The 25,530-nt window shown below is 35.1% G+C and overlaps 1 protein-coding gene across 15 annotated transcripts in view; it reads left to right on the top strand.

Moving 5' to 3' along the window:
* The window catches only part of FER (FER tyrosine kinase), a 725,379-nt gene that overhangs the window by 432,937 nt on the left and 266,912 nt on the right, over positions 1 to 25,530 (top strand). For 11 of the 15 annotated variants that reach the window (XM_050794609.1, XM_050794604.1, XM_050794601.1 and 8 more), the window contains one exon: positions 1,186 to 1,375. In XM_050794609.1, coding sequence (XP_050650566.1) covers positions 1,186 to 1,375 — 190 coding nt within the window. Of the gene's footprint in view, positions 1 to 1,185; positions 1,376 to 1,489; positions 1,661 to 22,430; positions 22,502 to 25,530 lie in introns of those variants that run through there. The other 4 variants (XR_007726657.1, XR_007726658.1, XM_050794615.1 and 1 more) reach the window with 4 other exon arrangements.

The raw sequence follows: 25,530 nt of genomic DNA, 5'->3' as shown, positions 1-25,530 counted from the left end.
CCACTGGAGAGGTCTATCTTCTGGATATTACTAGGTCTCTTATAAATGTTCTTACTCATTAGTTTTACTTTTCTTATACTTTTTTCTCTTCTGTTTGTTAGGACACTCACCTGAAACTTGTTACAATAAGGAGATTACAGCTTTCTTTATAGCAGTCATTGAGGTTGCACCCTGCTCAATTAAATTTGAATTTAGTTTTCAAAATATTGATCAGCATCGTATTTATAAATAAATCTCTCTTAGTGTGGTTATTTTTGCCTGTGAATATTTATTCAGTTTATGTTGAGCCTTATAGTTTCAATTTAAGAAGATATTTTCTGACCTTACGTTCTGATTTTGACATTTTCTCTAATTTATAATCTATTGTCTCTTACATACTAATAACTTACTTTCAGCAGTGCATGGCACAGTCCTTTTTGGGAATTATTGTAATATATAGTGTGGGCTATTTCCAGAAGTATCTACCACCACTACCTGTTTACCTGTGGCTTCAATGTGGGTGAATGAGTTTGAAATTATTATTGAAGGCAGCCTCCAAGGGTTAAAAACTCACAGTAAGACAACCTGTGGCCTTGTACTCTAAGGGAGGGATGGGAAAGTCTACTGTCTTTGTATTGGAGATGTTGGAAAGATTTGGGGCCCTTTGTTTTACTCGTTCCCCCAATTACATCTTAGCCCTTAGTCCCTGTCATTGTAGCTTCACCTGCCTCCAGACACACATCCCTCACAACATATACACAAGCTTCGTATCCAGACTGTCACCTTGATTTTATTTATTTTACCCTAGGCACAGATCTGACCCTAGCTATATTGCCTTTGATACTTCAGGTAAATTTAAGATTCTGCTTCTGTTATTTTAATTCATTCTAGGCCCTACATCTCTGGACCTAAGTGTCTACTCTGTGAGGTATATGGTTTAGCTAAAATAAAATGAATGTCATAGATCATAATATATTTGAAAGCATCTTGAATTTGGATTTGACTCCAAACACTTCCATTTTGTTAATGCTAGCATGTAATAAATACTGTGATAACTTAAAATCTGCTTAGTTTCATATTTTTTATTATTCTAAAATGCTCTTATAAAAATGAAATCAAAGAAAAGCATAATTTATATATATGAGGTTTCCTTAATGTCTTCTTAATGAAGTTGAAATCATTTATATTTAATTTATTCTCTTTTAGTATTGTGCTTCTGCTAAGCCAAAAACAGGCACTTGAAGAACTGAAGCAGTCAGTCCAGCAGCTGAGATGCACTGAAGCAAAGTTTTCAGCACAGAAGGAATTACTAGAGCAAAAAGTGCAAGAAAATGATGGGAAAGAGCCACCTCCAGTAGTAAATTATGAAGAAGATGCACGATCAGTTACATCTATGGTAAGCTAAAGAATAATCCAATGAGAAACTTGGAAGAGTAGTGTCTAGGTAATAAGTGAATACAAAAATTACTCCAATTTGCTATAACACATTATTACTCTTGTTAATATGCAGGTCCTATTAAACTTGTTTGTAAATGCAAAATAGACTTGTCAGTCACCTCAGGTCACCTGGAGAGCACTTTCAGGAACCACCTGTAGAGTCAGAGGAAAAAGTTCTTCTCTTGCCTTCAAAACTGAAAGGAAAGACTGCAGTTGTTTTTATTCCTGGGAGACAGCAGGAAGGTAGGGTCTTATTCTTAAGAGAGAAGTAAACAATAAGAAGAAAGCTATTTATTAATTTTTTTCGTCTTAAGTAAAGTAGAATCTTATCTGAGATTGCTGGTGTATTTATTGCTTTTAAAATACAAAATATTGATTTAGTTTAAGAAGTTTTTTTCTGCTCATAAATGTGATCCTTAAACTACAATAAATACATTCAAATTTACCAACTTGAAATTCATTTATTTCATAGTTGTATTAGCTGTTTAAGAATGCCTAGTATAAAGTCTTTCTTCTCTCCTTTCCTTTCCTCTCCTCTCCTCTCCTCTCCTCTTTCTTCTCTTCTCTCCTTTCTTTCCTCTTTCCTCTCTCCTTTCTCCTTCTTCCCCCCTTTCTTTCCCTTCCCCTCCCTCCCTCCCTCCTTGCCTGCCTGCCTGCCTTCTTTCCTTCCTTCCTTCCTTCCTTCCTTCCTTCCTTCCTTCCTTCCTTCCTTCCTTCCTTCCTTCCTTCCTTCCTTCCTTCCTCTTTCTCTTTATCTTTCTTTCTCCTCCTTCTCCTTCTCTCTTCCTCTTTCTTTTCTCTCTCTTCCTCTTTCTTTCTCTGTCTTTTTTCTATTATCTATCTATTCATCTATCTATCTATGTATGTTGGTGGTTCTCACCAAGTGGTCATTCCCCACCCATGACACCCTCCCCAGCACCCCCACCCACATACCTGGGACATTTGGTAGTATCTCCAGACACGGATTGTCACAATCAATGGGTGCTATTGACATCTAGTGGGTAGAGATTGGTGATACACAGAACCTCTTAGAATGCACAGAACAGCCCCCTCCCTTCACATTACCAGCACAAAATTATCCAGATCAAAATATGAAAAGTGCCAAGGTTAAAAAAGTCTGAGCTATATCCTTGGCATTTCCTGTGGGTAACTTATAGAATTATTATAATTATGCTATAGCTGATATTTTAGTAATTTTTACTTTATGTGATTCTAAATGGTATGATTTGATTAAGTGGATTCATGTGTCTCCATAGCCAAAAAAAAAAGACTGTATCTGAGAATATGGTAAATGTAAAAATGAATATGAAGTATTTAAACAACTGTGGTTATTACTATTACATATTAAAATAAAACTATTGTGGTTGTTATTAATATTGAGCCATATTAATCTACACATCACTTTGTGAATTGTGAATTATGAATCCTTGCTCTCCTTCACTGTCCTAGCTATAAGGATCTCAGCATATGTACCAAGGACCCTGTTAAATTCCCTTTCTTGCTTCGTGATTCTTGATAAGTATCTGGCATATGTGTTCTTTCAAAGGAACTTCTGAAAAGTTTTCCTTTTGTTTGGCTTTTGAATATCTTATCTAGTAAATCTTTTGTTCACTGAGTGTGGTTTATAATATTTCCATTACCGTGCGGTTGTGGAATTGGTTATTTAAAGGCTTGGCCAGGCGCAGTGGCTCATGCCTATAACCCAGCACTTTGGGAGGCCAAGATGGGTGGATCACAGGGTCAGGAGATGGAGACCATCCTGGCCAACATGGTGAAACCCCATCTCTACTAAAATACAAAAAAAAAAAAAAAAAAATTAGCTGGGTGTGGTGGTGTATGCCTGTAATCGCCCTGCTACTCAGGAGGCTGAGGTGGGAGAATCGTTTGAACCCAGGAGGTGGAGGTTGCAGTGAGCCGAGATCGTGCCACTGCACTCCAGCCTGGTAACAGTGCAAGACTCCATCTCAAAAAAAAAAAAAAAAAATTTGTGATCATCTGGAGTTTAATATTTCATAATCATGAAGTGAAGATTTGTTTAATGAATACATAATGTTTCCAAGGTAGTGTATAGTGTAGCTTAAGAGAATCAGTGTCTTTCTGGCACCTTCAGGCTCTGCTCTTGTGTCCATTTATTCAATGGTGATAATACTTTATATATTTTTACAAGATGGTGCTGCATATTTCATTTTATCAAATTTATTTTAAATTGTTGAAATACTAATTATAAATTAGATCTTACCTATTTGCTGAAGCAATGCTTTTAGTTGTTAAGGATTTTTTTGTAAAAGAATATTATAATATATGTAGTTTAAAGCAATAAATTATTATTTTACAACTAAGACGGCATTTTTACAAATTAATGCCAATTAATGAGATTTTACAGCATTTTTTCAGGAAAATTAGAAATCTTTACAATGCCTAATTCCTAAAACTTAAGAATATGTCTACATGTATCAGTGAATCTCTGTGTAATTCAGTTTTTCAATTAATAGAGTATTATTTTTCAGTTTACTTGGAAACAAAAAGAATCAAAGCTTTAAATGATTTTGTCCCCAAATAACTGTTTAAGGATTGCTTTATGAATGATGTTACAAGAAAAGCCTGAAATTCACATAAGCAGTTCTGTTGATATTTTCTCTTTATAAATTCCATTGTTATAAATGGTATACAATTTCAGTAAGAGACTTATTTGAATATTGGAAGAATTGGAAGAACTCAAAATTAAACTACTGTATCATGGAAAATTGTGCAAATTTGTGTAAATATTATTTGAGAGCAGGAGAGACAATGAATTATTTCCACATGAGTTTTGGAGAGAACAAACATTCTCCATGATCTTCGTTAATGGCAGTGTGACTGAAAATACCGACTCTTCAGTGGTGAGTGCTCCTGTGGAAGAGTGCTCTAAGGAACTGTACCCTTGAAATGTGCCATCATTGGGTATTCTTATAAAGGTTCCAAATGATCAAGTGTATAATCAAGGTTCGGGTTGTATAGTCAAGTTCTTAGAAGTATTGATGTTTATTTTAGCTCTATAAGTCAATGAGAGTTAAAGCTCATTGTTAGAGTTTAAATGTTTATTCTCTCCAAAACTCATGCGGAAATTTAATTGCCATTGTAAGAGTGTTAAGAGTGGGACCTTTGAGAGGCGATTAGGTCAGGAGGGCTTCACCTTTGTGGACGTAATTAATGTCTTTATAAAAGAGGGAGTTCAGCTCCCCTTTACCTCTTTGCCCACCTCCCCACCCCTGCCATGTAAAACCAAAGAATTCTTTCCCTTTGGAGGATACAGTGTTCAATGACCCATCTTGGAATTGGGGATTAGGCTCTTTTCAGATGCCCAGTCTGCTAGCAACTTGATCTTTGACTTCCCAGAACTGTGAAAAATGAATTTCTTTCTTTCTTTTTCCTTCACAACTATACTAATGAGGAAATAAATTTGTTTTTTTGTAAATTACCCAGTCTTAGGTATTCTGTTATAGAAGCACAAAATGGTGTAATACTCCTAACTATTAATTTACAAAAATCTAAAAATGTATAGACACAGATAAATCATCTTCATCAGGACCGGTAGTCCCTCTAATGTGGTCTTTTTTCACGTTAATCTGGCCAAAATACAAAGGAGAAAATGATTAATTTTAGTATAATTCTATTTCATTTATTCACTCAGACAGTCTTTACTGAGTACCTACTATGTGCCAAGCACATTTCTAGGTACATGGAATACGTTAGTGAATAAAAGTAATAAACAGTCTCATCTTTTAGAGGTTATAGTCTATGATGAATGGCAGTTAATAAATAAGTAAATTATATATCATGTTGGAAAAAAAGTGGCAAGGAGTAAAAACAAAGCAGGGTCAGAGGTTGGTACCCAATTTTAAATGCAAGTCAGGATAAGCATCATTGAGAAGGTGACATTTGAAGAAAGACTTGAAGCAGAAAGCTAATAAACTACTTCAATTTTGGGGGAAGGAGCATTCCAGCCAGAGGGTACATCCGTTGCAAAGGCTGTAAAACAGGTGCATGTCTGGACTGTTCAAGGTTTAGCAAGAAGGTTTAAGTAGAAGGAAATGTGGAAGTATGGGGAATGAGGTTAGAATAGTAATGGAGAACAGATCTTGAGGCCTTGGATTATGAATTTTCTCTGAATGAAATAGGGAGCCATTGGGTAGGAGGGCTATAACAGAGGAATGACGTGCCCTGACTTTCAGTTTAAATTGGATAGCTATGGCAACTACGTTGAGAATAAACTTAATGTGGGGAGTAAGGATGGAAAGATGAGACGATTGTAGAAACTTACATGACAGAAGATGACAGTTTGAGCAAGGATGGTGAGATACCACTGTTGGTCAGAAGTGTTTAGCTCCTGTATATATTGTGAAGCTTGAGGCCATGAGATTTTCTATGGATGTGGAGTATGAGAGAGCGGAGTCAAGAATGGCTTTAAGGTTTTTAGCCTGAGCATTGAAGGAATTAAATTGGTTTTAAGTGTGGTGGAAAGACTACACATAGAGCAGCTTTGATGAGGAAGATCAAGCCTTCTGTTTGTTTTTCAAAAACGACAAGTCAGCAGAAATTTGGGTATTTGGGCTTGGAGTTCAAGAGTATGATTTGAACTGGAGGTAAAAATTTGAGAGTTGTAGACATCAGATGGTATTTAAAACCATTTGACTGTAAGAGGTCATCAAGTGAGAGAGGATAGAGAAGAAAAGAGGAACAAAGACTGAAGTCAAGTTAAGAGGTCTAAGAGAAGAGGAATCAGTAGAAGAGACTGAGAATAAGAAACCAGTGAAAGAGAAGAAAATCAGGAGAATCTGGTGTCCTGAAAGTCAAGTGAGGAAAGTATTTCAAAGTAGAGAGAGTGATCAGTTGTGTTAAATGTTGTTGATGGGTGCAGTAAGGTGAGAACTGATAGTTGAACATTGGAGTTAGTAATACAGAGGTCATTGGTGAGCAGTTTTAATGGAATGGTGGGGATAGATCACTGATTAGGGTGAGTCTAAGAGAAAGAAAAGAGAATAATTGTGTATGGTGAGCATAGACATTTTTCATGGACTTATGCTGCAAAGGCATATGAAAAATAAGGCAGTAAATTTATATTTAAAGAGGAGGAAATTATCGTATCTGAATGTTACAGGTACAGTCCATTAGAAAGGGGAAAGCTAATCATTTTGAGAAGAAATGAGTCAATTAAAAAAAATTAGAGACAGGGTCTTTCTCTGTCACCCAGGTTGGAGTACAGTGGCATGACCACAGCTCCCTGCAACCTCAAACTCCTGGGCTCAAGTGATGCTTCTGTCTCAGCCTCATGAGTACCTAGGATTTAAGGTGCAAGCCACCATGCCTGACTAATTTTTATTTTTTAATTTTTGTAGAGATGGGGTCTTGCTATGCCACCCAGGCTGGTCTTCAACTTCTGGCTTCAAGTGATGCTGATGCCTCACCCTCCCAAAGTTCTGGGATTACAGGCATGATTCACCATGCCTGGCCCAGAATAAATGTCTTAATAAGTGAGAGAGGATGGAATCTAGTATCCACATGGATTGGCTTTAATATTGGCACAATAATTGGCAAGCAGGATGGTAATTCCTGGTTATGTGGGTGGTGATTTTGTGAATGTCCTCTTCTGATTGCTTTGTGTTCTCAGTGAAGTAGAGTTAAGGTCAGGGTCATTTGCTGAGAGTGATGATATGGGAAGAGGGTATTGGATGTTTGAAGAAGATGTGAAATCATCTAGGAGAATGGAGAATGAATGGACTAGGACAGTGCAGTGTGATTGCTGAGTAGTAGTAATGGTTCACCTAAGATTGTGGTTCTACACAGTACAACCAAGAATATATGGTGGACTATGTAATACTTGGATCCTGAGTTTAAGGTGGGACTTGTCAGCATGGTTGTACTTTTTTCTGCCAAGTGTGTTCAGCCATCCTGGCATGATATAGAGTGGGCAGAAAGTTGGATTTCTTTAAAGCTGTGGTTATGCTAGATAAGTATGATGAATTAAGTAAGAGAGGGGAAAAGGAGGGAAGATGTGTATAAGAAAATGATTATAATGATTAAAGAATTAAAGCTGTGTAATAGAGAGGCCATCAAGAGAGGAGTGGAGTGTAAGGGAAAGTGCTTTGAGGAGATAGGTTGTTAAATCAGGTGATCATGGCATACTAGGTTAGATAATAGAATCTTAAAATTTTGGAGTTTCCTCTAGCCAGTGACAGTAAGCAGAATCAGAAATAAAAGTGAAGCATCTTTAATGACACACCTGTAAGGGAATATAAGAAATAATAATCGCTTTGTGTCTACCACAGCAATAAAATCCTGCCATTTTACAAACCTTAATATTATTAAAAAAATAATTTTGGTAGACTGGGCGTGACGGCTCACACCTGTAATCCCAGCACTTTGGGAGGCCGAGGTGGGTTTACTGCTTGAGTTCAGGAGTTTGAGACCAGCCTGGGCAACATGACGAAACCTTGTCTCTACAAATACATAAAAATTAGTTGGGTGTGGTGGCACGTGCCTGTAGTCCTAGCTACTCAGGAGACTGAGGTAGGAGGATTGTTTAAGCTGTGTAGTTTGAGGCTGCAGTGTGCCACGATTGTGCCACTGCACTCCAGCCTGGGTGACAGAGTGAGAGCCAGTCTCAAAATAAAATAAAAATAATTCTGGTCTATTAGTAGAGTCACCTTTAAAAACCATGAATCACAGTGTTACCTTATTTGCAAAGGTTCACTCTACTTCTCTGAACTTAACAGAGTGTTTCTAAGACTTAGGATAACATTGGAAAAATTAGTCTTTTCTGCTACACCATCAAGTTTATAGACTACTGGAGGGGAATAAATTCATTTGAACTTTGGCAGTACTCTTTATTAAAGAGAAAAAAAATGGACTGTAAGAATACATATCTTTAGAGCATTTAGAGAGAAATATCTTTGAGGCCATTATAATTACAAAAGGAGAAGTACAATGATAACTTACGGGAGGTTTTCCTAGGAAAACCGTAGTCGTATTTATTTTGCTAGGCTGACAGTAGTACTAGTCTGAGTTTTGTTATATTGATTTGATTCGTTAGATTAGATAACTTCTTTATTTTATCTGTGTATTTCCCATTAGTTTGTGGGATGTTAAGAAGTGTACCACACAGAAGTGAGTTGCAGAATTTGAGTCATGTTGGGTGAAGCCAAAAGAAACAGTAATATTGACTGCAGGAACTTTCTAAGCCTTTCATATTAAATGTCCAAGAGGGGAAATAGTATATGGAATGCAGTGTTTCTGAAAATATTGTCCCAATTCCCTTTCAAGGAGCCTCCTGAGGGGACCGTAGTGTAATGGAACATACTTTGGGAAATGCTTAGTTAGAAGATAAATTCTTTCTTATTTAATTGGGATAATCACAGATTAAATGTCTAATAATTCTGAAGACATTTTGAATTGCTTATATGTTCTTGAATTTAAGGATTATTTTATATAATGCTTCAATTCTAGCTCTTTGGGGTAGAAGAATCTGCCTTCTGGGGCAAATTAGAAGGGTGAACTCTATTGACTCATAGTGATGAGAATATCAGAATTTTCTAATCTCTAAGTAAACATCAGCTGCTGACTTTCTTATTATATTTATTTATTAAGAGACATGTTCTTCATTCTTTTTTTAATTATCTGGTTTTAAGAGCATAATAAGTATTCAGTCAGTATATGCTGAATTAAAGAATTGGACTTTCTTTTCACTACAGAATAATCTGGTTATTTTACTTTATGACAATATATGCTTTGGACCAAACATAAAATAATTTTGATTGAAAGAATCTCCCTTATATGTCAAATATGTCTAGAATTGATGGCACCATAAAATGAATTTCTCCTTTATAAATATAATTAGCTAGTCTATATAATTGCCTTTGTTTCTGAAATTGCACATTTTGTTTAAGCCCTTTTGCTAGACCAACACACAACATAGATTTTTCTTCTCTGCACGTGTTACTTAGTTTTGCTTAACTGAGCAGCAGTATCAGTAAAATCCTGCTTTGTTACGTTTTCAACCAACAACACATTTAATTTGTTGGCTAAAAATTGTCAGGCCAGGCGTGGTGTTTCGTGCCTGTGATTCCAGCACTTTGGGAGGCTGAGGCCCGTGGATCACTTGAGGTCAGGAGTTCGAGATCAGCCTGACCAACATGGTAAAACCCTGTCTCTACTGAAAATACAAAGATTAGCCAGACATGGTTAAGAAAAGATTCCTTAACCTTTCTGAATTTTCTTTTCCATAGAGGGAGGAAATGAATATATACCTTTTTTGCCTTACAGGATTTCTGTGACACTGAAATGAGATAATGTGCATAAACATATTTTGTATATTATAAAATCCTGTAGAAAAACATCAGATTCTATTTCAGTTTTTCTAAAAATGTACCTTAGTTTACAGGTAAATTAATTGATATTCACTGAGTTCTTAAATATGAATTATGGATTTTCTGTAGGATTATTTTACGTATTTCTTATTTGTAAAGGAAAAGCCTTAATTTCTTTGGATAGGTAGTACATGCACATGTACATGGGTCTGAGTGTCCTTTCTTAGTGTCGCAGTTCTCTTCCTTAGAGGTAATCTTCCAGAAGTGTTGTATGCAAATAAAAGCCCAAGTGTAAATGATATGCCTCCTGTTCTTTTTACATAAGTGTTAGAGCATACAACAGTAGGGTTCTATATCTTCTTTACTTAATGCATCTTAGGTATCATTTTATAACAGTGAATGTACAGTTCAGATTTTTTTTCATTTATCCATTTAAAAATCAAATATTTATTGAATGTCAGGTGTCAGGTATCATTTTAGGTTTTGGGGATACAGTAGTGAAGAAAATAGAATTTTTTTTTTCACTGTTATGGGCCTTTTACTCTAATTGGAGGAAGCAATCAATAAACAAACAAATAAATACATAGTGTGTCAGGTGGTGGTAAATTCTTTTGAAAAAAAGACAGCAAGATTGGGGGCAATAAGGCAATGAGTGCTGGGAGTTATTTTTATGCATAGTGTGGTTAAGGAAGGATTCCTTGATAAAGTAGCATTTGTGCAGATCTTGATAAAGTGGCATTTGTGCAGATATCTGGAAGAACTGAGAGAGCAAATGAGACTGCTTGGGGTGAGAATATTTTAGGCAGTGGGAAGAGCAGATGAAAGGAGGAACCAAAAGGAAGCCAGTGTAGCTGAAGAGAGAGAAAGTAATAGGAGATAGGGTCTGAGAAGTAATGGGCAGTTAGATCATAAAGTCATATAGACCTGCATAGGACTTCAGTGCTAACTTATAGAGAAATTAGAAATCATTGAGCGTTCTGAGTGAGGGAGTGACATTTTTACATGGTTTTCAATTTTTTATTGTAAAAACATCTTCAGTGAAAATCCTATAATACTATTATGTGTAGTTTATGTGTAAGATACATTTTAGGTTTTGTTCAGCTTACATAGGTTTAGATTTTACTGTCAAAATAGTTGAAAAGTTTCTGAACCTGAGAACAATGTCAGTTATAGATACTAATTATGATATTAATGCTTCAGTTTTGTAGATTAGTAAATTTTTGCTTCCAGCTTTTCTGTGGCATGAATTTTTACCATGCTGAACTTCAGTGTCTTAATAAACCATTACTATTATTGAATTCTTCTATGGATCTGACACCTAAAGTATATTTACAGTTGCATGTTATACTGTATATAAATTTGATATATAAATTTCTAACTTATGAAACAGGTAAGCTAGGAGGTGACTATGATTATAATCATTTTCCAGATGATTCAGGTCAAGATTCCATTCATCAATAGCCGTTTTTCTTTGGCTCATATAAATGAAGTCATTTCACATCGCGTTAGCCAATGGATGATGCCAGAAACACTCTTTTTCATTAGGCCACAGTATCTTAAGTATTAGGAGAGAAAAAACAACGCTTAAACTTTCAAAGTGTTTTCTAACAGTTATCTGTGTTCGTGTTCATATGAAGTGGATATATAGGCCAAAATGAAGTAAATAAAAATTAGATTTTCCATTTGCTTTTGGAAAGAACTGTATATATATATGTGTGTGTGTGTATATATATATATATATATCAAATTTATCTTTTAAATTATGAATTTGTTAGTTTCTTAGCATAAACTAACTGGCCAGGGGTGAACTAGCCCTGGAAGGATATAATAAAAGGAGAGAGAAGATAAAGTTAGGTAAGAATTAAATATCCACTATGATTAATGCAAATAAAAAGAATTCCTCAGATTTATTTATTCAGTCACTTGGGATTCAACAGTGCTTAATGATTACTTACCACAGGAATATTATGTAATGGGGTTTTGTGGGAAAGGTGGGTCAAAGAGATTTAGAAGCTGTTACAGGATTTGGTTGAAGAGATGGAGCACAAGTAATTGATTTAACAGTTAATTGAAAGTTGGCTGAATTTTGACTTGTATGTATTTATACTTTAAGACATTTTTTAAACTTGTGTTTAGCAGTACTTATATATACTCAATAAATGTTTATAGATGAAATGAATAGGTACAGAATTTCAAAAGCAAGTTAAAATTGATGTAACTAAATTTTTTAAATGGTTTAAATGTTAAAATTGTTTTCATCACATATTTCCCACTTTATTAATAATTAACTGTGGTTAATTATTAATGGTATTCTAACAGTGAAAAAATCTGTAGTAGTTACAGAGATAATGACTAATGAGTGGTTGTGATAGAATCTTTGCTCTAGGGAGAGCCCCAGCTGTAGAGCTAGACTTCCTGGGTTTGAATCTTTGCCCCACCACTTAAGTAAATGCAGGGTATAAGCCAAATTATGAGACTTTTTTGTCCTCATTTCCCAAGGTGTAAAATGAGATTACTGTGTTACCCACCCTTGAGTTTGTGGCAGGAATAAATTTATACATTTAAAGCATGCAGAACAGTGCTTGTCACTTAGTAAACTAGTATTGTCTAATATTTGATTATTTGATTAAACATCACAGAAGCAATAATAAGTTAATATGTGTGCTTACTTTTTTGCTGGTCTTTTTTCCCTGTTCTTGGTATTATTTTCTCATTAAGCATAAATCCTTCCTTTTAAAAATTCAAACTATTAATTTTTAGATGATAGGTAAGCATGTTTGGGATCTACTCTTCTCTGTACTTGAAATATTGTTGTCCTTTAGCCACAATAGATTGGAAAACATTTTTTAAAAAAAATGTCATGTAATTAACTATGACTTATGTATTACCTTCATAATAGCCTTTTTATGACATTATTAGAGTTGATCAGCTATTTTTTCAGACATTTTGTGTTACTAGTTTAACTATTAGAAGTCTGCTTTTTTCCTTTCTCATACATAATTAAAGTTTGTGTTTAAATTTTTACATGATGCAATTTTTATAAAACATAGCACATAATCCCATTATTTTAATGTTAGTTTTCTTTTATAGTTTAATTTGATGAAAGAAAAAAAATCCCTAAGTACAATTATATCTTATTTATTCATTACTAAAATAATATATCTATATATTTAAATTTGCTGCTGTGGAAAATAACAGCTTTTGATACTCATATTGCTTCCTTTTAACAGTTCTCCTTTCTGCCATCTTATGCAATACCATGATTTTATTAATTCTACCAGTTGAAACCTGTTTTTTCCATTTCCTTTGGTCCCTTTCTCTCAGTATTGTTCAAAGACTATCTTTCTAACGTCGGGGTAGGGTGGAAAAAAATGTGGGAATTGGAGTCAAATTATCCTGGGTTTAATTGCCTTTAGGTGCATTTTCACCGGGTAAACTACAATATCTTCATTGGTAAAATCTAATTAATAATATACACTTCATAGGATTGTTGGATGAATTTATGAATGAATGTAAAAACAATATACAGCCCCAGATACAATTAGGAAGGTGCTTAATGCACATTTGGTTTTTGTTCCTATTCTTTCCCCTTTTTCTCCATTTCCTTTTCCCTCTTTTTTTTGTCTCTTCCACTTTTCCCTCCCTCCCCTGCCTTCTCATGAAACACAATTAACCAACTTTTTTTTTTTTTTTTTTTTGAGATGGAGTCTCACTCTGTCTCCCAGGCTGGAGTGCAATGGCACAGTCTCGGCTCACTGAAACCTCTGCCTCCTGGGTTCGAGCAATTCTCAAGCTCAGCCTTCTGAGTAGCTGGGATTACAGGTGCCACCACCACACCCAGCTAATATTTTTGTATTTTTAGTAGAGACTGGGTTTCATCATCTTGGCCAGGCTGGTCTTGAACTCCTGACTTAGGGATCCACCCGCCTCGGCGTCCCAAAGTGCTGGGATTATAGGAGTGGGCCCCTGTGCCTGGCTACAGTTAACCAACTTCTATAAGTATCTGTTATGTGCCATGGATGTAGATAACCTGGAGTAGTAGACAAGAGTCTCTGCACTCTTAGATCTACGTTCAGCAAGCAGAAAATTGCAGTAAACAAAGGATTAACAAGAAAACATCAGATAGAACTAAGTACTCTGATGAAATTGATCATTAATATTCCTTAGGCTTCAGTATTTAACACTCAGTCTTCAATTTGTTTTGTTTTTTTTGTATTCAGGTATTGGTGGATTTTTTTTTTCTTTTGTCATGATTTAGACATCAATTGATTGACACCCAAATGTACATTTTCAAGAAAATTGGGAATACTGGAATACCATTCCAGATAAAGACAAAAAATGAAAGCAGAGAGAAAGTTAAGTGATTTAAACAGTTTCATGCAGAAAAGGTTAAATGTAGTAAAACACTTTAGTTTATTGAGAACAATTTCATTATTATTTATATACCAATTAGATTTTCTTCCTTTGATTTTCTTTTTTAGATTAACTGTTTACCTGACAGAGGTAGTATTACCTGGCATTCATTTTGTGTTAATTAAAAAAAAAACAACTTTGGACTATGATGATATAGCTTAATGCGGGAATATTGTTTGAGAAACTGAACAGAAATTTAATTACCTGAAAAAGGAAGATATTTAAATGCATTGCTGATTTGCTGTAATAACTTAAAAAATTTTTTTAAACCTTTTTTCTTTCCTTACATTGTTCTAATGAAATAATACCTGTTAAGAATGAAATTGCTAAAGAAATTTCTATTGATAGATTAATAGTTCTTTTTTCCTGCCTATGCAATAGTTTTTGGGTGCTCCTTAAAAAAATTAATCAATCAAAAAGTAATTGCTTGGCATGTAAACCATCATATAACATGTTCAAGTCATTTTGTTACTATTTTTTAAAATAATTTAATTTTCTTCAACTTGAAAAAAGTCATTCCAACCTATACAATTTGGTTGCTAATCTCTCTATTAAACTGAATAGTATTTGTTTTAAAATTTATATTTGAAGGCTAGGTGTGGTGACTGGCTCATGCTTGTAATCTCTGTACTTTCGGAGGCCGAGGTGGGTGGATCGCTTGAGCTCAGGAGTTCTAGACTAGCCTGGGCAACATGGAGAAACCCTGTATCTACAAAAAATAAAAAATTAGCTGGGTGTGGTGGCACGTGCCTGTAGTCCTCAGGAGACTAAGGTGGGAGAATGGCTTGAGTCCAGGAGACAGAGGTTGCAGTGAGCCAAGATCACATCACTGTTCCCTGGCCTGGGCAACAGAACCAGACCCTGTCTTAGAAAACAGACAAACAAAAATTATGTTTGAAGGTGTTGCTATCTGGCAACTTAATTGTGGGTAGAGTTTTGACAATGTATGTAGTGAAGGATTTATATGTTTTTATCTCCAAAATCTTATGTTCTGAATTTTGAAATTATTTTATGACATTAATTTCTTTAATTGAAAGTTTTTATAAAGAGAATATGTGAATGATTTATTGCCTCATTTGGTACCAGATGAATTTTAAATCCTATTTTTTATTATAGTATTATGCAGAAAGTTGTTTCTCATTATACATATTTAAAAGCTTATGGATCCACTGTTAATTTTTTAAATCATCGGTTTACTTGGCAAATCACAGATGAAGGATGTGATCTGAAACTAAGGAAAGGTTTTCTCTATCACAATTTATTTAGAGATCTTCGAGAGTAGAGGCTAAGTTTTCTTGAAAATTCTCAAGGTTGTGTAAAAAAATCATTTGTTCCTTGGAAGGAGAAACAACTCATTCAAAAAGTATCGGTTATACTTCTATTCTGTATTTAACTATACGGTATATGTTATCAGAGGACTATAAGAAGAATATAAACAAATTCAAATTTTTAAATCTGCCTTCTTTTTGAAACTTGAATTAATGCTGTCATACTGGTGATATTAGAAAAAAAACATTTGAACAACTAGAAGGGTACTACATAGTTAAGAAACAGTCTTCAGAGAGACTAATAGGAGCACTTTGCTGAAGTAAACGCCTATGTATATGTATTTATATATGTATCATATATACTTATATATATAAATAAAATAATATTTTGAGAAAAACAAAACTTTATATGTTGGATAAATATCAGTTTTGATTTTAAACTTGTGCTACATAAAGAGGAAATTTCAGATGTATTAAATACTCAAATATTTTTTAAAAGCCACAAAACTACTAGAAGAAAATATTAGTGAGCATTTTCCTATATTGGAATTAAACTGCATTAAATTAAATTAAATTCAGTTTAATTCCAAATTTCCTGTGTTGAAATTAAACTGAATTAAAATGCAGGATAAAAACTGGGAATAATATGTGCTGCTGATGTTACAAAGTATTAATGTTTGTAAATGTATAAGTAGATTATCCAAATTGGTTTAGAAAAAAGTAATGCACCAATTAAAAATGGACAAAGATTATGAGTAAGATATTCATAATAGATTAAATATAAATTTTTGTAAGAATATTTAAAAACTTTTCAACTCACTAGTAATGAAAAGAATGATTAAGAAATGCAGTTATAAAATAATGAGCTATTAAACTTGTCTATCACCATCTACAGTGGCTTTCTTCCAACCTATTCTCTACTCTAGCCAATGTTATCTTTTAAAATTTCAAATCAGTCTGGTTATAGTGGTCCCAGCAAGAATGGAGACAATGGCTTTTTATGACTTTCAGGGGAAACACCAAATTTCTTGACCACACTTAGCATAATTTCCCTATTCTTTGGAAGGCTTTTACTTTTTAAAAAAAAAAAAAAATTTGTTTAAAATTTAATTCCATTTTAGATTCAGGAGGTATACGTGCAGGTTTGTTACATGAATATATTGTGTAATGGTGGGGTTTGGGCTTCTGGTATACCCATCACCCAAGTAGTGAACATTGTACCAGATAGGTTATTTTCAACCCCCTCCGCTCCTCCCACTTCGCCCTTTAGGAGTCCCCAGTGTCTATTATTTTCAGCTTTGTGTCCAGTATACCCATTGTTTAGCTCCTACTTATAAGTGAGAACATATGGTGTTTGATTTTCTATTTCTGAGGTTTTTCACTCAGGATGATGGATCATGGCCTCCAGCTGCATCTAGTTGCTGCAAAGGACATTATTTCAGTATTTTTTTATGGCTGCATAATATTCCATAGTGTAAATATACCACGTTTGCTTTATCCAATCAACTATTGGTGGATATTTAGGTTGATTCCATGACTTTGCGATTGTGAAAAGTATTACTATAAACATATGAGTGTAGGTGTCTTTTTGATATAATGATTTTTTTTTTCTTTTGAGTAGATACCCAGTAGTGGGATTACTGGGTCAAATAGTAGTAGTTCTATTTTTAGTTCTTTGAGAAATTCTCCATATGGTTTTCCATAGAAGTTTAACTAATTTACATTCCCACCAACAGTGCATAACATTTTCTTTTCACCACATCCACACTAACATCTGTTGTTTTTTGACTTTTTCAAAATAGCCATTCTGACTGGCGTAAAATGATGTCTCATTGTGGTTTTAATTTGCATTTCTCTGATGATTAGTGATGCTGAGCTTTTTTTTCGTATATTTCTTGGTTATGTGTATGTCTTCTTTTGAGAAATGTGTGTTCATGTCATTTGCCCACTTCTTTTTTTTTTGTTTTCAGATGGCATCTCGCTCTGTTGCCCAGGCTGGAGTGCAGTGGTGCCATCTCAGCTCACTGCAAGCTCTGCATCCCGGGTTCACGCCATTGTACTGCCCCAGCCTCCTCAGTAGCTGGGACTACAGGCGCTCGCCACCACGCCCAGCTAGTTTTTTATATTTTTAGTAGAGACGGAGTTTCACCGTGTTAGCCAGGATGGTCTCAATCTCCGGACCTCGTGATCCACCCGCCTCGGCCTCCCAAAGTGCTGGGATTACAGGCGTGAGCCACCGCGCCTGGCCTCCTTTGCCCACTTTTTAATGAAGTTGTTCATTTTTTTCTTGTGGTGTTTCAGTTCCCTATAGATTCTGGATATTAGTACTTTGTTAGAGTCATAACTTGCAAATATTTTCTCCCATTCTGTAGATTGTGTGTTTGTTCTATTGATTGATTATTTTGTTGCCTAAAACTTTTTAGTGTAATTAAGTCCCATTTATCTATGTTTGTTTTTGTTGCATTTGCTTTTGGGTTGTTGTCATAAATTCTTTGTGTAGACCGATGTCTGGAAGAGTGTTTCTTAGGTGTTCTTCTGGAATTTTTATAGTTTCAGGTTTCCGTTTGAGTCTTTAATCCATCTTGAGTTAATTTTTTATATGGTGAGAGACATCTAGTTTTATTCTTTTGCATATGGCTAGCCAATTTTCAGAGCACCATTTATTGGATAGGGTGGCCTTTCCTCATTATTTTTGTCAACTTTGTCAAAGGTCAGTTGGTTGTAGGTAGATGGTTTTATTTCTGGGTTATTTTGCTTCATTGATCTGTGTCTATATTTGTACAAGTATCATGCAGTTTTACTTATGATATGGTTTGGCCGTGTCCTCACCCAAATCTCATCTTGAATTGTAGCTCCCATAATTCCCACGTGTTGTGGCAGGTACATGGTTGGAGGTAACTGAATCACGGGGGCAGTTTCCCCCAGACTGTTCTCATGATAGTGAATAAGTCTTACAGGATCTGATGGTTTTATAAGGGGTCTCCTCTTTTGCTTGGCTCTCATTCTGTCTTGTCGGCTGCCATGTAAGAAGTGCCTTTTGCCTTCTGCCTTCCACCATGATTGTGAGGCCTCTCAGCCACTTGGAACTGTGAGTAAAGCTTCTTTTTCTTTGTAAATTACCCAGTCTCAGGTATGTCTTTATCAGCAGTGTAAAAATGGACTAATACAGGTTACTATAGCCCTGTAGTATAATTTAAAGTCAGATAATGTGTTGCCTCCAGATTTGTTCTTTTCGCTTAGAATTAAACAACAAATTTCATTAAATGACCTGCCTAAAGGGTTTACCTTGTCTGGCCCCTACCATGGACTTTTTTTTTTTTTTTTTTTTTTCTTGAGACAGAGTCTCGCTCTTGTCGCCCATGCTGGAGGGCAGTGGCACGATCTTGGCTCACTGCAACCTCTGTCTTCCAGGTTCAAGAGATTTTCATACCTCAACCTCTCAAGTAACTGGGATTACAGGCGCCCACCACCAAGCCTGGCTAATGTTTGTATTTTTAGTAGAGACGGGGTTTCGCCATGTTGGCCAGCCTGGTTTTGAACTCTGACGTCAGGTGATCCACCTGCCTCAACCTTCTAAAGTGCTGAGATTGACTACAGGTGTGTGCCACTCTGTGTGGCCCCATGAACTCTTACTAATCTGAATGGATACTGGTTATAATCACAGACATGATGCTATGAAACGAGCAAAACAAGAAAGGAAGATATAAGGGTTGAAGGCCTGGGAGAAAAATTTTGGGGGTATTACCTGGGATGGTTGTATCAATTGAGTTATGAACAAGTGTTATTGGAGTAAGTAACTATCAAGTGTGGTTTGAAATCTTACAGGTGAAGTTCTGACTGGTAAGTTCCAAGTTACAAATGGTAGAATGAGTTACTGAAGTTAAGCATAGATGAGTACTTTCGGAGGTGAAGCCATCCGAGGAACTTTGAGGCCTTGAGTATAAGAATCATTTATGATAATGCTGGGGGTTGAGCTGGAAAGAAAATAATCTTAAGCTACTTGCCAAATACCTCAGTAAATGAAAGGGAATGTCCGAGAGGTAGATGAGAGTACTGAGAATGTAAATGTCCACAAATGGTTTCATTTATGCTATTATTATATCTATTGCATCTCTTATAATTATTTTCTATATAAACTTTTACTGCTTAACACAGTACCTGGCAAAGAGTAGGTACTCAATAAAAATTTTTTGAACATGCTTAATGTTGCAAAATGAAACCATCAGCATTTAGGTAGCAGTTTTTACTTAAATGTGTGACGCTGTCCACATATTCCTTGTATATAAATACCAAACAAAACCAAAACACTCAGCTAATGTATAGGGGTAAATTAGTCTGGAATCTGTGTGATTAAGTAATAAACTCATAATTCTCACAGAAAGGAAAGGATGCAGAGTAGTAGTCTTGACTAACACATCATTTATAGATAGGCAAAGTAGAAATTTGGTATGCTATGTTATTTAAGCAGGGCCAGAATGTCCTCTAAAATCTCTTAGCCACAACCACTACTTTGGAAAGCCTATTGGGCAGTACGTACTAAAGAAGGAAATGTGCACACCCTGTGACTCAGTATATCCGGTCCTGGATATACACCCAATAGAAATACATATATAGTCTTTCAAAAAGGCATGTACAAGAATATTCACAGGAGCACCATTTATAATGACCCCAGGTAGAAACTGTCCAAATGTCAATCAATAGTAGAATACATAAATTGTGGGATACTTACCCAATGGGATACTCTGCAGTAATGAAAATAAACATTACAACTACATAGAGCAGTATGGCTGAATCTTACAAAAATAATATTAAGTGAAAAGACACCAAACAGTACATATTCTGTGATTCCATTTATATGGAGTTCAAAGAAAGGTGAAAGTAGTCAATGACATTCAAAGTCAGAATGGTGGTTCCCCTTGGTGGAGTGGGTGTAGAGACTGAAAGGGGCCACACAAGAGACCTCTAGAGTATAGACGGTGACTTGCTTCTTGATCTGTGTTCTGCTTGCAAGGACTTCTTCAGTCTGCAAAAATGTATAACCCGCACACTTTTGATATGTAAACTTTGCTATATTCATCTTGTACTTCAATGAAAAATTTTAGACAAAAATTGTTCTAACTTAACATAGGACCAAAATGAAAGCATGCTTAACTTCTCTGTCTCTCTCTCTCTCTCTCTCTCTGTCTCTGTGTGTGTGTGTGTGTATGTGTGTGTGTGTACATGTGTGTATGTTAGTTTGTGTGTTGAGCTTTCTATGGCTATCTTTTCAGAATTATCTGGGAGAAGGAGGAGCTTTTTAAACTATATATGCCATGCTTACTTTTCTCTGTTACCCACTCTCTAACCATTATTATTACGTTTCTTCTATGGACCATGTACCTCCTCTTCTTTCTCTTTTACTGAGAAACTATAGTTCGCTATTATTTTTGATAACAAAGTGTTGTATTCTTCAGATCTCTTGTGGCTGAAAAATAATGACTATTGGGCAAAGGATTTTTGTCTTAAAGATCCTTATTAAATTCTGAATGCCTCTTGGAGAAGTAGCATGTTAAGCATCATCAGACATTAATATGTACCTCAAATCAAGGGCTTGGGGAATTCAGGAGCAGTGGAGTCAGCATGGAAGTGGATAGCACAAGCATGTGAAATCATACTTTGAATGGTAGTCTTTATTCTGATAGGCAGGCTAGTGAGGGGCATAGTGCTGGAAGGGAAGGTGAAAAGTTGCTGAAGATTAATTTAGCCCATTTCACAAATTTGTGTAAGCCTAGCTCTTCACTTTTCAAAAGTAGTTTAGATTAAGAGAAGTATATAGGAAAAAATAATTTAGAATAGAGGAGAAGGCTAGGGAAAAGTTCTTGAAATTTTAGAAAGAAGAACACATTTCTTTTCTGTAGTATAGCCAGGAATGGTGGTGGCTACAGGTGTAAGCAAATGGGTTTAGCAAAGACAAGGAGGGTATGGGTTAGGCATGTAACTTGGGAGGAGTTGAAGTAAAGTAGGATGTGGATTATGAAAGACACCTGGTTTCAGAAGTCAGTGAACAAAGGACTAAAGAAGGTCAGGTAGAGATGGAATCCAGTTAGTAAGAAAAAGCTTTAATTGTCTTTTGAGAAATTTAGTTAACCTAAAGTCTCCAGAACCTTAGTCATTACAAATAACTATTTTTGGCCTGGCCCAGTGGCTCATGCCTGTAATCCCAGCAGTTGGAATGCTGATGCAGTTGGATCACCTGAGGTCAGGAGTTTAAGACCAGCCTGGCCAACGTGGTGAAATCCTGTCTCTACTAAAAATATAAAAATTAGCCAGGCGTGGTGGTGGGCGCCTGTAATCCCAGCTGCCCTAGAGGCTGAGGCAGGAGAATGGCTTGAACCCGGCAGGCCGAGGATGCATGAGCTGAAATTGTACCATCAAGATTAACACTCCATCTCAAAACAAAAACAAAAACAAAAAAACAAATAGCTACTTTCTGAAACTCTGGTAGTTAAATGGCTCTTGTTTGTTTGTTTGTTTGTTTCATAATAAGGCGCAGTTTTTGTGGAGCCTGAACATTGTTCTTATTCCACAAAGGACTTTTGTGTTTTTTACAAGGGGACAAATTACTCTGTCCTAATTAAAATTTAATTTTGGCGGGAACTCTTTTCTTTCCCCCAGTTTTTTGTTGCTAAGGCCATTAAGGAAGAATTAAGAAAGAGGTGAAGGAGATATATGTCAGAAGAAAGGTTGCAAGAGAAACAGGTGAGGGCAGGAAGATCAGTAAAGAAAGGTGAGGAAGATGAAAGGTAAAGAACAGGAGAGAAAGAAAATACAGAAATGGGAGGCAGATAAAAGGACAAACAAAAAGGGAGTAGGAAAAAGGAGATGAAAAAGAGGGCCTGAGGTAAGAAAAGCTTTTCATTCCCTCTTCTCTCACTTTTCCCATACTCCCCTGCTTGACTCAGGGTACTATGATATGACCCACTTCCCTCTTCTCTCCTGCTTTACTCTCCAGGTTTCCATTTTTATTGACTACTGACTTGCGAACTTTTCCTCTGTTTCTTTTTTAAACTGGAGCTGTACAAGGTAAGAATTCATAGACAAAAGGCATTGATTATATTTGCATTTTCAAATTAAAAATATTTGGAATTTAAAATAAAAATATTTATTGAACCAATCTTACTTAAAGGTGTCAAAACTCTTCCTTTATAGTTTAATAAAATGTAATATATAGATATAATTTGTGGTTCAGATACTTAGGAAAATTCATTATTATACTTGATTCAAGTTTTACGTCAGGAGCATAGTACAAATAGAAAATTTGTTTATCTGTACTTACGTGATTCATTCCAAATTGTTGATTCCCAAAAGCTTTTGTTGGGAGGTATTTAATAAGATAAAATGAAATGGGAAATATAGATATTTACCTTAATAATTTAGGCAACCCCCCACCCCGACACCCCACCGAACAGAAATCTGAAATGTAATTAATTGTAGCATTGGATCGGGAGGGACCTGGATGAGTATAGACTTGCATTATATATATAGTTATTTCAATTTTCTATTAATTGTGTTGTGGGTATTTAGATATAGCTTATGTTAGCAGTGTTATATAATTATTACAGATAGCTGTACCTTTTGATATAGTGAGCCTTTTCCAATTTTATTACTTATAAAATATTCATAGTCTTTGCTATTTATTAGGCTCAAGTGTAGGTGTGTTATTAGAAAAGAAAATTGCCAGATAACTCTGTCATGTTCGCTCATGGGTTGGATGGCATGAGATGAAATTCAAGTAATCTTGAAAACTGTTACTGAGATTCGTTTTTGTTCTCCTTTTGTGTGTAATAGAATTATATAGACTTTTTGGATAACTGCCATCAATTTCATATTATATTTGATCATGTTTTCCAGGATTTAATTCCTGTATTAAATCTAATACAAATTAATTGAACATAGGATTCTGTATTTTGATCAGTTAGCATTTTCTAGTATGATACAGTATTCTGTATCATCTTTTATTCATATAATTGTCTTTGTGTATTAAACATGAATTTAATCAGAAAATTTCATTGCCAGGCTTTATAAAATAATAATGACAATCCACGAGGCTTTCTTTTATTCCCAAGGACTATGATACAAAGGTAATATATAGATATGTTGATTCTGACTTTTTGCTAGCTATTTAACTCAACAGAAATTAATAAGTATGTGCTTTCTAGCTTTTAATGACAGCATACAATTTAGAGGCCTAATTTTAACTTAGTGGTTGCTCATTATAATTTTAAAATTATGCTGAGGAATTAAATCATAATTGTTTCTATTTTTAAGATAGGCCATGCTTTTAAGGTGATGGAGTAATTATTGCAAACACTTAAGATAATTTGGTATATGGGAAGTAAAACAAGCATGGACTAGTCACACTAGACCAATGAAACACTGGTCTTTTGTTCTCCACAGGAATATGAAAGTCTAATTTAACTTTTTTTCAGATAAGTCAGTTTAGGTAGAGTTAATTTGATTTTTGTCTGCTCTTCCTTATTGTTTTCTTGGGCGATTTGGGGGGAAGTTGCCTCTTTCCCATTTCCCAAAGTCAGAGACAGCTTTGATTTCTTGCTGAGTAGGTGTATGATATAACTTGTGATTATAACTGAAAACCAAAGAACACAAGGGAAGCTTCTTGTTTGCTTCTAATTTTCCTTAGAGTCAAACAGATGATTAACAGGAAGTATGAAAAAGCTGATGCTTTAAGCTTCAGCTTTATCACCTCTAAGAAAGGTAGCTCAGTAGAATGACCATGTCTGGGGGTCTGAAGACGCCAAGGAGCATGATGTCACCAACTCTTGGTAATCAGGCTTTTGTTTTAAATTGTTCAGTGGTAAGACTGTTATAGCTCCCTGAATAAGTAAACCTCACATTGCAGGGCTTTTTGTAAAAGATTTACATGCTTGTGTTCATTTACTCATTTATTCATTTCCTGCCTTACTCCCCAGAGTATTTGAGGTAGCTAATGACAACAACATTCGGGAAAATATAAATATAAAATAAAATGAGAACCAGGAACAATGTAAGTTGTAACAGGATATCAAGACTATAGTTTATAGGATGTATGTATAGTTACTACCCTAGAGCTATTATTTTGTCTCTAAGCTTTCCAAAGGCCAAAATGAAAAGGGAGATAAAGTCATATAACACTCTTAAGTAAAAGAAAGCATGTCACATTGCAGGGGAAGCAAAGCTTTTCATTGTATTGAGCCCTAATAGAATTTCTTACTGGAGGCTTTAATTCTGACTTTTGTAGTGGCAGTGCCCTTTACAATATCACTAAAGCTAATGTAAGAAGGAGATTCGTAAGGCCATCTCTTGCAGAATCTAGAATCCATCAGTGAAAGTGGAGGCCATGACATCAAAATGGTTCTATATGGGCCTAAGAATGCAGCAGTCTCTAAATTGATTTTATCCAATAATATAATCTAGATTTAGAATAATGGGGTGGTGGACTGGGTGTGTTTTTTAACAATCATTTCTTAGTGTCACTTCTCTCAGCTGAAGTTTGGATATGCAATGGATAATTGTATTCTGTGGGGAGTTCTCAGTTGTATTCAGAGGGGAGTTCTCTCTCGATTGCAGATATTCTATACTTGTTTGAGGCTAGATCTGTAAAATTAGTACGATTTATTAGTTAATTCATTAGCTGAGTTTCAAAAATTTTGAAGCTGTATTTTTAAACAATTAGATATTTTTTATGTTAAACATAATGTTTATGTTTGTGAAATTATAACTCCCACAAATTATTCAAGTCTTTTCCCTTGTTAGGATTAAAAAATATTGCTGATGATTGAAGGGTAATTTTTAGTGTTAAACTTCAACTTTTGCTAACAATTTTCATTTTACATTTTACTCATTGATATCTTACTATTTCTACCTTTTTTTTTTTAAGTCGGAGTTGGATCTTGTAGTTGGTTATCTTGATTTCACTTTGTAGAGTTTTTTGATAGCTTTATAGATGATCAGTATTTCTGTAGGTTTTATAGATGAGTAAAGAGTACAGAAAATTTAGCTATTGTATGAAACATGTTCTATTTTGGAGGGAGGGTTTTTCTAAACAAATTTAT

Source organism: Macaca thibetana, chromosome 6, assembly GCF_024542745.1.
Source record: "Macaca thibetana thibetana isolate TM-01 chromosome 6, ASM2454274v1, whole genome shotgun sequence".
Classification (NCBI taxonomy): Eukaryota; Metazoa; Chordata; class Mammalia; order Primates; family Cercopithecidae; genus Macaca; species Macaca thibetana.
Note: the sequence above shows the minus strand (reverse complement) of the source record. Positions and strands in the feature narration are given on the sequence as shown.